This window comes from Alligator mississippiensis, chromosome 15, assembly GCF_030867095.1.
Source record: "Alligator mississippiensis isolate rAllMis1 chromosome 15, rAllMis1, whole genome shotgun sequence".
NCBI classification, from domain to species: domain Eukaryota; kingdom Metazoa; phylum Chordata; order Crocodylia; family Alligatoridae; genus Alligator; species Alligator mississippiensis.
The window spans coordinates 5,581,576-5,594,767 of NC_081838.1; the positions used below are offsets into that span (position 1 = coordinate 5,581,576).

The following is a 13,192-nucleotide window of genomic DNA, read 5'->3' on the forward strand; positions in this document are numbered from 1 at the left end:
TACCCATGAGGACAAGAAGGGGAAATGATCCCTTTGGCATGAGGCAGTTGTCACTCACTTTACTGCAACCCTTACAATTAATCTTTACACAGGTCAAGGCAAGGAAAAGGGTCCAACACGACACGTCAATTGTCAGGACAGCGACACCACTCCACCAACCCTTTCCATTGTACTCAGGGCCACCCGTGACACCCCCAATAGGCAGCATCTCGCCAGACAAACTCAGGGAGAATCAACCCAGACGAAGCAAGCAGATTTCCAAAGCTCTCTTTTGACTGCTTGCCTCTTCAGCAGTAGAGCAAGGCCAGCTCATCCCTTTAGCTTCTGAAGCAATGGCTTTGGAAACGCCGGGCTCCCAACCGGGCAGCTCCTCTGGACCTAGCTCGCTGCAGATGTCCCTGGGCAGAGGAGACAGTAAGAACAGGACATTGGGACCTGTATTGCCGTGATTCAAATTCAGGTGTTTCAGGAAGCACACACATCATTCAGGGCAGAGCCCTGTGCTACAGAGCTGTGCAAGGTTTACCAGTGCCTTGCAGTCAGGTGGAAGGGTCACATGCAAGCACCCTTCTCTTCTCTAATCGTTTTTGTTCCAAGAACCCTCCAGGCACGCATCCTGCTGCTAGACTGCTCCCCGAACAGGTCCTCCAAGGTCCCTCTAGCCCACAGCCAGGACCTTCTTCCCACAAGAGCTCCCATCAGTCTTCGAACCTCACTTCTCATGGTACCTGACGTTCCCTCTCAGGGCCTCTCAAAGTGCCCCATCCTACTCTTTGCATTGTGTAGCAAGGCACTGGGATGTGCCTGCTGCTTGCAGGTGGCAAAGGGGAGCTGATGAGGGGCTCACCTGACCGGAAGATGGTTCAGGCTTTAGCTATATAAGCCCAGAGCCTGCACCGTCAGTGAGTCTTTCCCTGGTAGCTATGGAGTGAGGAGCCCTTGACAGCAAAGCAGAAGGACTTTTGAACTGACAGTGGCTCTGCAATGCAGGGAACAGGGAAAAGTACCTGGAGCAGAGGAGGGCTTAGTTATATGGGCAGGCTGTTTTATGTTAAACCTAATGAAGGCCTGAATGCCTGGGAGAGGGCAGTATTCATTATTAAATTGTCCTAGCAGTTCAGCCTAGAGCCCTGCAAGGGCAGGCAAGGCTTACCTAGAGGTCCAGTAGCCTAGCAGGGGCTGAGAGTGGGGGCTCAGCTGGGGCTGCAAGGGCCTAGAGAGTAGTGACCACAGGATCCACAAGTCCCAGGTCCAGAAAGGGCTAGGAGTCTGATTAGGGTCAAGGGACAAACAGAGCTGAGAGAGAGGTCGAAAGAAGGTCTAAAGACAGGGGGAGTACCTGAATGTTCAGGAACCAGCAAGTGACGGACAATCGGACGAGAGGGTCCATAGGCTCAGGGACAGGTTGAGCGGGACTAGAGAGTCCAGGCGCCCTGAGAGAGGGGGGCTGAAAGCCGGACCGGGAGGGCAGGGGCAAGTCTGGGAGCCCCGAGAGAAGAAGCTGCGAGCTGTATGGGGGTGTCCAGGAGCCCTGAGAGAGGGGAACTGCAAGCTGGATTGGGGGATCTGGGAGCCCAGAGAGAGACAGGGCTGCAAGCTGGACTTGGGGGTCCTGGAGCCCTGAGAGGGTCAAATGTGGAACCATGGGGGTCTAAAGGCCAAAGAGAAGTGTGTGAATTGAACATCATAGTGATAACATCCATGAGACTTTGGGCATGATGTAGGGGAGGAAATGGAGCCACGCAATTTTCCCTTAACACTACAGGTGTCCTACAGGGGCCTACTTGGGCTGAAAGGGACCCATTAGGCCTGAGGGCTGGATTGAGGCTAGTGGGGCTCACAAGTAACCCGGTGGGAAAGTATGAGGTTTAGGGCTCACTCTAAGGCCTGTTGGCAGCCTCTCTTAATCAACCTTTAATATTAAAAACAAGGCATGGCAGGAGAGCAATCTATGGACAGTAACATTAGAGTCCGAGCCAGATAGGAGCTCGGCCACCGCGGGGTGTCGCAGCTGCCCCTGTGGCCAGGAGCCTGTAACACTCTGCTTGTCCCTTCTCTTCCTCAGGCTGTGGCACACCCTCCCGAGGGCCATTCAGCACAAGGAGCTTCCCCCTCACTTCAGGAGGGTTGACTTTTGTTTTTTTAATACCACCAAAATGCAATGCCAGCAAGCTTGCTCGAAAAGAAAGGCATGTATTACTACTTAGAGCATCTGTAAAAACTGGAGTTTAAAGACTGAAAGCGTCAGGTATTGGCAGAAGGCGAAAAGGGGCACATCGGCAGCGATGCAGTTCAGTGGAGTGCCCATTGATAAAGACACCCAGGTGGAAAGGCACATAAGCACTTCTCTAAGGACATGAACACAAGGCCACACAAGCCTAGACACTAGGGATAAGCAACATGCTCCAAGAAGAGGCAGAGGGAATCCTTTCAAAAGCAGAGAAGGGACTATGCAAGGCAAAAGGAAGGTTTTTACCCCAAGCAAGGTACAGCCGGGCAAGAAGTCACTGCTGTCTTCTGATTTCGGCAAACACTGGTTTCACGAGGAATTCTCTTCTCTAGGAAAAAGGATGCAACCATTAGTGGTCATGACAGGGGAGCAGAGGAGTGTTAAGAACTTGCAATAAGAAAAGCATCACCAGGAACTCCTTCGCTGCTAACACCAGCTCAGATGCCCGTGAGAAGCCCCGTGGTCTGGATCCAGCCCCAGCCCACAAGGCTTCTTGCCGCAGCTGCTGGAGTCACTGCCAGCACTGCCAGTGAAGGAGTCAACGCTGCTGCTGCCATGATTTAACCATTCGAGGCCACTGACTCATTGGAGTTGGGCACCCCTGTGCAGGGGGGTTAACTAGAAACAGGACACTTTGTACCAGGTCTGTTCAAGCAGGAAGGGAAACCAAGGGCCAGATCCCCATCACCATTGCCTTAAGATTAAGTTGCAACAAGGCAGGGAGGAGGAAGAAGAGGAGGACCACCCTCATGTCTGGCATTGAGTGTTTTCAAGGACTCCAGCCACAGGTGAAACAGGAGCTGGTCCCTCATGGTTTTTTCTCCAGCGTGCCTGGCCTTTGCAATCATACAGGTGGTGTCCCTTTCGCAATTATGAGGGACTCAAACCCTCAAAACAGCATTACACAAGTGAAACGTGATGCCACTGTATACCCCTTGGGATGAGTCCCGGCAGCCAGGAGGCAAACAGGAAGAGAATAAGGGTTTCAAGTCAGTCTTACCTAGTTGCAGCATTTCTAGTTCAGGGGCAGACCCTGACAGGCTTTCAGGAAGAAGATCAGCAGTGGCCGAAAGAGTCTTAAAAGAAAAAAAAGGAAAGACTTAAGAATAAACCTGGATATGATCAAAGCAAATGTCTCAGCCTCCCCCACTCTAGGGTTAACCAATGATATTCATCCAGCGACCTCAATGTGCTGGTTTGGATTATGGCCGGCGTTCCCAGGTCTGCTTTGCCAAAGGGTCTTTGCACGGTGCACAAAGAGTGAATGGCACCCACCAGTGTGGAGACTTCACATGGAAGTAACAAAGTTGGATCTTCACACACGCCAGAGGGAAAAGCACGTCCCACTGATTCCCCACCCATCTCCGCCTGCTCTTATATGCTTGAAGAAGAGTTTCTGGTTCAGAATTAGTCAGGAGGAAAGGAGGCACAAGGATTCCTTAAGCATAAGTTTGAGAACAAAATCATGGTCTGAGGGATATAGTCTACCTCAACAAGGAGCAGCAGAGCAAATGCTCAGCTTCTCGGTTACAAATACTCCAGTACAGGATCTGTACTGGTGCCAAGTTCGGGCCCACCGAACAGGAAAAGAAACACTTTGGATTGGGCCCACCCGTGAGCAGCCGGTCTGCACCGCACCTTCGTCTGGTTCCAGCATCCTCCGCAAGACAGAACAGGCAACACCGTTATGCCAAGCGTCCCCACTCACCTCATCCGCAGACTCTGCACGCGGAGCTCCATCAGAGACTGACGTCTGCCCATCGCTCCCGGGCAGCTGAGAAGGGTGCTCCCCCTGAGCGGCAACTCCGTCCACAGCCTCACCCAGGTGCCAGGCACCCTGATCTACAACAGCAGGACAAACCATCAGAAAGCAACGGGTTTTGCTGCATGCCCACCCATGCCAGCTATCTTCTCAAGTCCCGGGCAGACGGTCGGAGCCTGTAAGGGCTTCTTGCACGTCATACGCCACGCTGCCAAGACAGTTGCTGAGAACATTCCCGATGAAAAGTGTTCCCTGACTTTAGGGCAACCATCTAGAGCTCTGCTCCAAGCCCCCCCGCAAGGGTCACAGGGACATAGTTCAGCCTGGGAATGCTGTGGGCACATTTGTCCCGGAAGAAACCAGAGGATTTCAAAAAGCCCCACCAGCCTCTGCCACCACCCTCCTGCGGGTATGTGTGCAGGTAGTTAAAGAGGCAGGGGGAAGTAAGGAGAGGAGAAGAGGAGGAACATTTGAAACACGATGAAGGTGTCATTGCTTTTGAGTATCTGCCACCGCCAGACTCTTCACACTTCTGGCAACCACATCCTGCACAGACACACCGCAGTAGTCCTGAAATAATATGCAATAAAATACCTATTCTTCGCCTTTTGGCTTGTGCTTCCTCTGGGTCCTCCACAGACATGGACATATGAATGCTGAGGGAAGAGCAGGCAAAAGTTACTCACAGCAGCAGATGTGTCTAAAAGGGTGAGCTCCCCTCACGACCTCTAACAAATGTTCTGTAACATGGGAGAGTTTACCTGCCCCTAGGCCTTCTGCTTACACCCAGCCTTAAGGACCCCCTGGGTTACAGAGGAGGACCTCAAAGTCGATAAGGTTGCAGCCACTGGCACCGCAGCAGTGTTGTGTGAGTGTGAACCATGCAGTCTGCATGCATGCCAGGCAGGATCCCAAAGAACGCACTTCTCACCCACCAACATCATAGGCTGTAGACGTGGTCCTTGACTGACAGACCATGCCAACTAGTGAGATGACAGACCTAGCAAAAGTCCAGTTTTGAGTCATACGTGCTTAAGATGATAGCTCATCAATAATTAATACGTGCGACTTAAATCACAAGCAGTAGCCTGAAAAAGTAGCATGAGAATCTGTTTATCAAGTCTTTGATCTAGGCTAGGTCAAGAATGAATGACTGCTTTTTGGAAAGGCATGTAACAGCAGCTAGAAGTAGCAGCTGATGTTTTGCTTAGTTAACCAGTTGCCCATTATAAACTGGTCTATTCAGCAAAGTCAATGAAACAAAACATGGCAAGTAGCGTTCCCAGATCGCAAGAGAAAGGGATAAGTCCTCCCATGAAGAACTGGACGTTTCTCGAGGACATGGGCTCCAGCTAAGTTGCATCTCCCAAGTCCACAGGAAAACCGATTCAATCCTATCCTGAAAGTTTTAATGAAACAATGACATTTAAATAACACCAATAAGAATATTTATATTGGATGAAAACAGGGGGAGTTCTTTGGAAAGACCTTTACTGAGTCAAGACGACATGGTTCCAGCCTGCAAGCTAGCTTCCTCCTCCCTCCTGCGTCTTCCTCAGCCTCTGTAGAGGTGAAGATTTGTATTGTGCTGTTGCAAGTAGCTCGCTAGGCATAAAGGTGCTTATTCTTATGCTTTGGGGTATCATCAACAAAATGTTGGGTAATAGACCTGTCTCTAGCCCTTGACTTGGGTGGTAACAATGCTTTACCTGCTCAGAGGAAATGGAGGATCACTAGGAAACATTATTGTATCTTGACTTGGTGTACACACGCAGGGTAAAAATCAGCAAGGGAATTGTAAGTGTCCATGAATTCATGTCTAAGCTTGCAGAGAAGTCTTTCCTCTCAAGACAGAACCATTCACCTACTTGGTTTTTGGTAACAACCATCATTTCATTCAAGGGGCTCAAGTCATCTGTCCTGTGCTAGGTGCATTCAATGACTGGCCAAAGTAGGCAGGTGTCTACATTTAGCCAGCGCACGTGACTGCGTAGGGCTTTTTTGGGTTGTTTGTTGCTATCCATGCAGGTGAACAAAGTCGGACCCTCTGATAAAAAGATGGTGCGGGCAGACTTCCTCTGGTCAACACTGAATTCAGATGCATGTCGGCAGGGGCCAGACAGATAGAAGAGTGTCGCCGAGGATGCCAGGTGAGTGTGTGCACATGCGAGTGCAGTGGAGTTAAGTTGTGTCTATTGCAACATTAGTCAAGGAGTCCAGGTTCATGGATCGCTTTCCTAAATCAGTTGTATAATTTCTCCCCAAGTAGAGCAAGGCCATGAGCGTTTCTAAGTGACAGCGTGGTGCAGCTGAAGAAAAAGTGTCAGCAAAAGGTGGCAGATGTAAGAATGAGGAGTTAGATCGGGGCAGGCAAAATACGGCCAGCTCACCTCTCCTGAGAGCTTTCCCGTGGGCCGTATTTTGCCTGCCCCTGGTTTAAGCATAACTCAGGCCAGGCCAACACTACAAGTCCTTGCTGGCCTAACGACATCAGTCAGGGTGTGAGCAGGTGTAGTGTGAGGCTGGCACAAGACCCACTGGCATGAACATAGGCAGTGGCAAGAGTCAAACATTTGCCAGACCACCTCATTTCATCCTGCTGGGGCAGGGGGAGGGAAAATGAGAGCAAAGGCCTTGAAAAAGTCACGATCTCAGAGCTGTTCTGGGCAAAACACTGCAAGTGCCTTCTGTCCCTGTCCCATGCAGCACCAGCTGTGAGCTGTCTGGTCAGTCTGAGGTCAGTCCCTGGCACACGGTAAAACCAAAGTCAAACAAGTGGTCAAAGGAGAGGCTTTTACAGGAAGCAGCGTCTTCACAAAGATGAGCGCTCGGGTCTTCGGGAACTTCAAGACCTTTATAAGTCCCTGGAGCTCCCAGATGTCTCCAGGAATGGGCAAAGTCCTCTTACCTTCGGTGTAAGGACAAACTAAGACAGGGATCTTGGGCTCAGCTTTGATCCCCCATTTCTCATAAGCCGAACAGGGGCTGCCCTTGGCCTCTGTCTCGGAAGTGAACTTCTAAAGAAGGGGATCGGATAAGGCACAGGCAGGCGGATGAAACTCTTTTTTTGTACAGCAGGATCCTCTTCCCTTCCCCTCTCTCCAAGCTCCAACTGTTCAACAACACATCCCACTACCTATCACAGGACTGACAGCGCAATAAGGGACTGAACTAGCTGAGGCCTTCCCAACCTACAGTGCCTATCCCAACCCCGCCTCAGGGTGCAGAACTGCTGTCAATCCCATGTTAAAGTCAGAGCCCTTGAAAAGCAGGGTGGAAAGGACCGCAAGATATCATCTAGGCCAATTCTCTGCACAAGGAGCGCTTGAGCTAGAGAACTGAGGCACAAAGAAGCTAAGCAATTTGATCAAGTCACATAGCAAGCATGTGGTGGGGCTTCAAAGGACGGTTTCTAGTTCCAGGCTAGCACCCTAACACTGAGGCATCCTCCCTCTTGCATGGACAGCACTAGGAGGTTGCCAGCACCCCGCATCCAGCACCCTCTGCATCCCTGGAAGCTTATATAGAGCGGCACCTGGACTCGAATCCTAATGCTGTTGTCTGAACAGTTCAGTTCTGGCAAGGGAATATGCCAGCCTCGACTCAGCTCACCTCTCCTGAGAGCTTTCCAAGAGTAGATTCCTACCAGAGATAACAGGTATTAAAGTAACGAAAAAGTGGTGGTAGCCCAGAGAAGATGGACTGTTTACCACTGTCCAATACTTGACTAAAATAAGGACATCTGTGAGAGCTCGTTTTCCTTTTGCATGTAGAGTTTCCACACCTGGTGCTTCATTTTCATAGATTCATAGATGTTCGGGTCGGAAGGGACCTCAATAGATCATCGAGTCTGACCCCCTGCATAGGCAGGAAAGAGTGCTGGGTCTAGATGACCCCAGCTAGATGCCTATCTAACCTCCTCTTGAAGACCCCCAGGGTAGGGGAGAGCACCACCTCCCTTGGGAGCCCGTTCCAGACCTTGGCCACTCGAACTGTGAAGAAGTTCTTCCTAATGTCCAGTCTAAATCTGCTCTCTGCTAGCTTGTGGCCATTATTTCTTGTAACCCCCAGGGGCGCCTTGATGAATAAATACTCACCAATTCCCTTCTGTGCCCCCGTGATGAACTTATAGGCAGCCACAAGGTCGCCTCTCAACCTTCTCTTGCGGAGGCTGAAAAGATCCAGTTTCTCTAGTCTCTCCTCGTAGGGCTTGGTCTGCAAACCCTTGACCATACGAGTGGCCCTTCTCTGGACCCTCTCCAGGTTATCCGCATCCCTCTTGAAGTGTGGCGCCCAGAATTGCATGCAGTACTCCAACTGCGGTCTGACCAGCGCCCGATAGAGGGGAAGTATCACCTCCCTGGACCTATTCGTCATGCATCTGCTGATGCACGATAAAGTGCCATTGGCTTTTCTGATGGCTTCGTCACATCAGAAGTATTTTGGCCACTTCCATATACAGGCAATCACCTGCCCAGAGTGGCAGATTTGAAATTCCTCCTTGATCACTTAGCCCAACTAGTTGCTCCATGGCTTCTGCAGCTTAGGCACAACATCTACAGACAAAAGTCAGAAATCCTCGAGCACGAGTAGCCCGTGAGGAGACCAGAAAGCTGGACATGGGAAAAGTGAATCTTTTCTCGGCCAGCTCTTCCCCAAAAGCCACGCATACAATTTTGTTAGGATGCCATAGCCTTTAACACTAAGCTGGAAAAAGGAGTGACACCAGGGAGAGGTACCATTTAAAATAGGCTGATCATTTGATCCTGGCCCAATCATTAGAAAGACACAAGCCAGATAGAAGGGAACATTCCCCGCTCTGTCTCCTCCTCCCAGTTGCACAGAGGACAGTGCCCATCTGCGCTCCTTATTTTCACATAAATCTGGCAGAATGATGTTTCCTTTCAACAACTGCCCAAGAAGTGAGGGCATTATATCAGCAGAGCTACCCTGCCATATACGTACGTAAGATCAGGGCATCTTCTTTTCACAGTCTTTTTCGAACCAATCGAACGGAAGAGTGATTGGGACATATTTCAAAGCTGCAAGAAAAGACAAATGTTAATTGGTTAATCGAGAAGGTTGATTCTTGACTCTGGCAACTGGTCTAGATTTCATAGATGTTTAGGGTCAGAAGGGACCTTAGTAGATCATCGAGTCCGACCCTAGTATAGTAGTGGGCATGTGTTTTCATCCCTTCGTTCATTCTCCTGCCTCTCTCCCAATGTCATGTAGGGCCTTACTGACTCACAGTGCCCCTCTGCCACCTCCTCTAGACAGACTGGCAAAGGCACAGAGAAGAAATGAAGCCCAATCAGACACGAAGTCCAGGCAGACGCACCGGCCCGCGGCAGACCAGGGAAGTCCCTGCACATTTCATCGCTGGCCTTACAATCGTCGTTGTCAAGAAACAGGACTTCAAAACCCAATGGGAACTGCCCTGGGCAGGGCCTCTCACAGCACCTGGACAAGTGAGCTCATGCTCACAAAAGCTTCTGCTGCACATCTCAGATTGAGTTGGTCTCCACAGTGCAAATCTGCCCATGCCTTCCGCATTTACATTGCTCCTAGGTGGTAGCCGGCTCCCTGCATGCCCTTTCGTGGCATCTGGCCAAGCTATGTTTCACCTAAATCAGTTAGTCGATGAAGCTGCACCCCTACCCTGTCCTCTAGATGAATAGAGAGCAGGAGAAAGGCTGTTTTATGTGAGCCAGCCATTCAGAGAATGACAAATACCTAGTGTTTCAGTGCTACTGTGCAACCACAGTTGTTTAGTGCCAAATGAGCACAGGTAGGTGCCTTCCAGAGATGCCATAGCCAAAGATAAATTTTTCAGCCTCTGACACACAGGTATAGAGAAGCCAAAGTTTGAGTCTGCTGTGTTAAAAAGTTGGAGGCTCTGGTCCCAGAATGGCCAAGGCACCTCGAAGAAACACTGCACCCTTCACAACCCTAAATACAGACCCAGGATCACTGATTGGGATGTTATTTAAAGCTAACAACTAGGGCCATGTGAAATTTCACCGGTTGTTTCGATTTGACACTGTTTCGACTAATTTTGAGCTCGAAAAAGTGAGATCGAATTGAAACAAAGGGCTTCGAAACAGCCTCGAAACACAACGAGGCTAGTCGAAACGTTTCGGAAGTTTCGAACTGTTTTGAGTTGCAAAGCCAGCAGCGAGAGACAGGGGAGAACCAGGGCTGCGCTCCCAGCACCAGCTGGGAGTGCAGCCCTGGCACTCCCCGTCTCCTGCTGCCGGAAGCTGATAACAGCGCTGCGATCTGGTGGGGTGCGGTGGAGAGTCAGCCCAGCTGGGCTGATGCCCCGCTCCCCCCCCACTCAATCTAGCGCCAGGGTTGGGAAGTCAACTCAGCTGGGCTGACTTCCCGTCCCCTGTGTGATCTAGTACTGGGGGTGGGAAGTCAGCCCAGACTTCCCACCCACAACGCAATCGAACCAGCCTTTCTGTTTCGATGAAACAGAACGGAACAGAACGGAATGGAATGGAACGGCTGTTTCGAATCTAAATGAAATTCGAAACGCAACGCTGTTCCTTCGAACCGTCGAAACTGAAGGGAAACCGTAACGGTGCCGTTTCGCACAGCCCTACTAACACCCGTCTACTTTTCATTTCCAAATTGAGAAGTTGTTTTTCTTGACACCACTGCCTCGTGCAGCAGCGATTAAGGGTTTTCAACCCTGCCCCATCTCTCCCCCTCCTGCCGGTTTCCTGCCCTTCTCCATTGCCTTTCACCCTCTGCCATGTTGGTAGCACTACCCAGGATGTACACACCAGGCTGCTCCTCAATGGGAAACATGAGAGCAGAGAGTTAAGGACTGAGCAGGAACAAGAGCCACCCCAAACAACTCAGGGCTTCACACAGAAGCAAGAGAAAAGCCACACAACCCCCAAGGCTTTCCAGATATCTCTCACTCCCTCACCAGGCAGAAATTTCCCAGGTGCTAAAAATGTCTCATAGCAACATATAAGAAAGCAAGGAGTGAGGGGTTTTTATTAAGATGTTTTGGAAGATCCATTAAAAAAAAAATCTGCACGCGTTATACACCTAAATCTCCTTATTAGCCTTTGACCTGTGCAAGCAAAGACCTCTCACACCGAACTGCATGAGAGAAGCAGTTAACCACGTCAGTGTGAAGTCAGGCAGGTGGGAGGGTAGAGGTACACCTTACAGACTAAACTGAAGCAGAGATTCATAAGTTTGGGAATAGCTTGCTTTCCAGAGAGAGCAAGCTATGCAACAAAAGGAGCAACTTAAAGACAGAAGACAGAAGGGGAGAAAGGAAGGAGAGAGGCCAGGGCTGAGAGGCATAAGAGGTTGAAGAGAAGAACAAATGTACAATAAACCTTTAGGATAATCCAGATAATGGGATAAAAATCCAGAGTCCCTATTTAGACCACATTTAACACAATCCATCCTGTGGATGATTGCTCGTTCCTCAGTTCCCAGTTCAAGTCAATCCCAATTTCAAATCAACAGAGCCAGACTCGGACCCTGTGCTAACCTGCTACAATACCAACCCAGTCGCTCTGGGTGCCACCAACAACCTTCTGGTCTTCAACACTTTGGCACCAGCACTAAATGACCTCCAAGCCTCCCAGAAATGGAGGAATGTTTCAAGCCCACTGTGGGAGGCAAACCTGTCACAGCTTACAGACAGCCCCCCAACTTCAAACAAGGTTTCTCCTGCAGCTGATTACTTCACTCCTGTTCTCCCTGAGGCCTTTCAGCTGACCCAGATGCCAGCTGTGCCCCCGCTGCAACATCAGATCAAATAATGGGCTTCCAAGGGAGGTGATGCTCTCCCCTACCTTGGGGGTCTTCAAGAGGAGACTGGGCAAGCACTTAGCTGGGGTCGTCTGACCCCAGCGCTCTTTCCTGCCCAGGGCAGGGGGTCAGCCTCGATGACCTCCTGAGGTCCCTTCCAACCCTAATATCTATGAATGCTGATTTTGACATCTAAGGTTCACTCACCTGGTTCTCTACCAGTCAGGTAGGGCCGTACAAGCTCAACGTTCCCCCTCTGCCACCTCCGTTGGACACACAGGCGCAGAGAGAAAGAAGGGATCGAGCCAGCCAGAGAGCCCGTCCAGCCAGACGCGCCAGCCGGCGGCAGACCAGTGGAGCCGCGGACATTCCGTCGCTGACCTCACAATCGCCGTTGTCAAGCAACGGAACTTCAAATGCCAACTCGAACTGCCCCGCAAAAGGCCTCCCAGGGCACCTGAAGAAGGAAGCTCGATCTCACGAAAGCTTCTGCTGCAGCGGGCAACTTGGAGCCGCACGAGTTAAACAAATATGGTTGCCAACACCATGTTTTATTTTTTACTACCCACGTGTACATTTTTACTCATTGACAAACGTTTTTGCCTTCAACGACGGCTGGAGTTAGACCCCTAAACTTGACACTGACCCATGCTGCTGTTGCGCAGGGCCTGGAGGGAGGGTTGCATTAACGTTATGTAGAAAATTAGTCGGTAAAAAAACAGGTCAGTTCAGAAGTGTGGTTGTCAGTAAAAAGTTTGCAGATGGTCATTAAAAGAGACAACAAAGTTTCTTGGGTTGGCAACCCTGCCAGCAAGAAAGCTGCCAACAGGGGCTGCTCATTCCAAATCTGTTGTAAGTCCTGTGCTCAGACGTCACGTGGAAGCGTAGGGACTGGGAGCAGAATTCGGGGGGTGTTAATATGCTCCTACATGGGTGATGATTAGAGCTGCAGAGGGGGAATGGGTGGCTGGCAAGATAAAGCCTCCATTCCACAGACGAAAAGGGATGATAACTTGTTAATGCAACACACATGGAGGTTGTGGACTACACTATTCATTTTTATGAACGTGACTTAATTTCAAAGAGGTTAAAGAGGAGGAGAAGGCCCAAATGGTGCAAGTGGGCTACCCTAACTCATACACTCCTGAAGAATTAGGTCCCATAAGGAGGCTCCGAACTATTCAAGGAACTGAAAGTCTTTCTATCAATGTCATGACTACTTTTACAACTGGGCACTGCTATGGATGGCTTTGAAGATGTACTCAGTTGTGTGTCTCCCCTTGAATTTTAAGAGGCACCGCCTGACGGATCCATAGCACTTACTGTGCTTGTGCCAGGAGTGGATTGTGGTACCAGAAGTACAGTACTGCATCGTGATACTGGATCTGGTTACCAACTCTTTTCCAGCAGCA

General features: G+C 50.3%; 1 protein-coding gene across 1 annotated transcript in view; it reads right to left on the bottom strand.

The window, feature by feature from the left end:
* LOC109285707 (uncharacterized) overlaps positions 1–12,099 on the bottom strand; it is a 45,342-nt gene extending 33,243 nt beyond the window's left edge. The window contains exons 1-7 of the mRNA XM_059719041.1: positions 11,988–12,099; positions 8,958–9,034; positions 4,587–4,648; positions 3,939–4,072; positions 3,231–3,306; positions 2,477–2,558; positions 284–398 (exon numbers count right to left, since the gene is read on the bottom strand). Of these exons, the coding sequence (XP_059575024.1) occupies positions 284–398; positions 2,477–2,558; positions 3,231–3,306; positions 3,939–4,072; positions 4,587–4,648; positions 8,958–9,025 (537 nt within the window). The 5' untranslated portion in view covers positions 9,026–9,034; positions 11,988–12,099. The remainder of the gene's footprint in view (positions 1–283; positions 399–2,476; positions 2,559–3,230; positions 3,307–3,938; positions 4,073–4,586; positions 4,649–8,957; positions 9,035–11,987) is intronic.
* Positions 12,100–13,192: the final 1,093 nt, after the last annotated feature.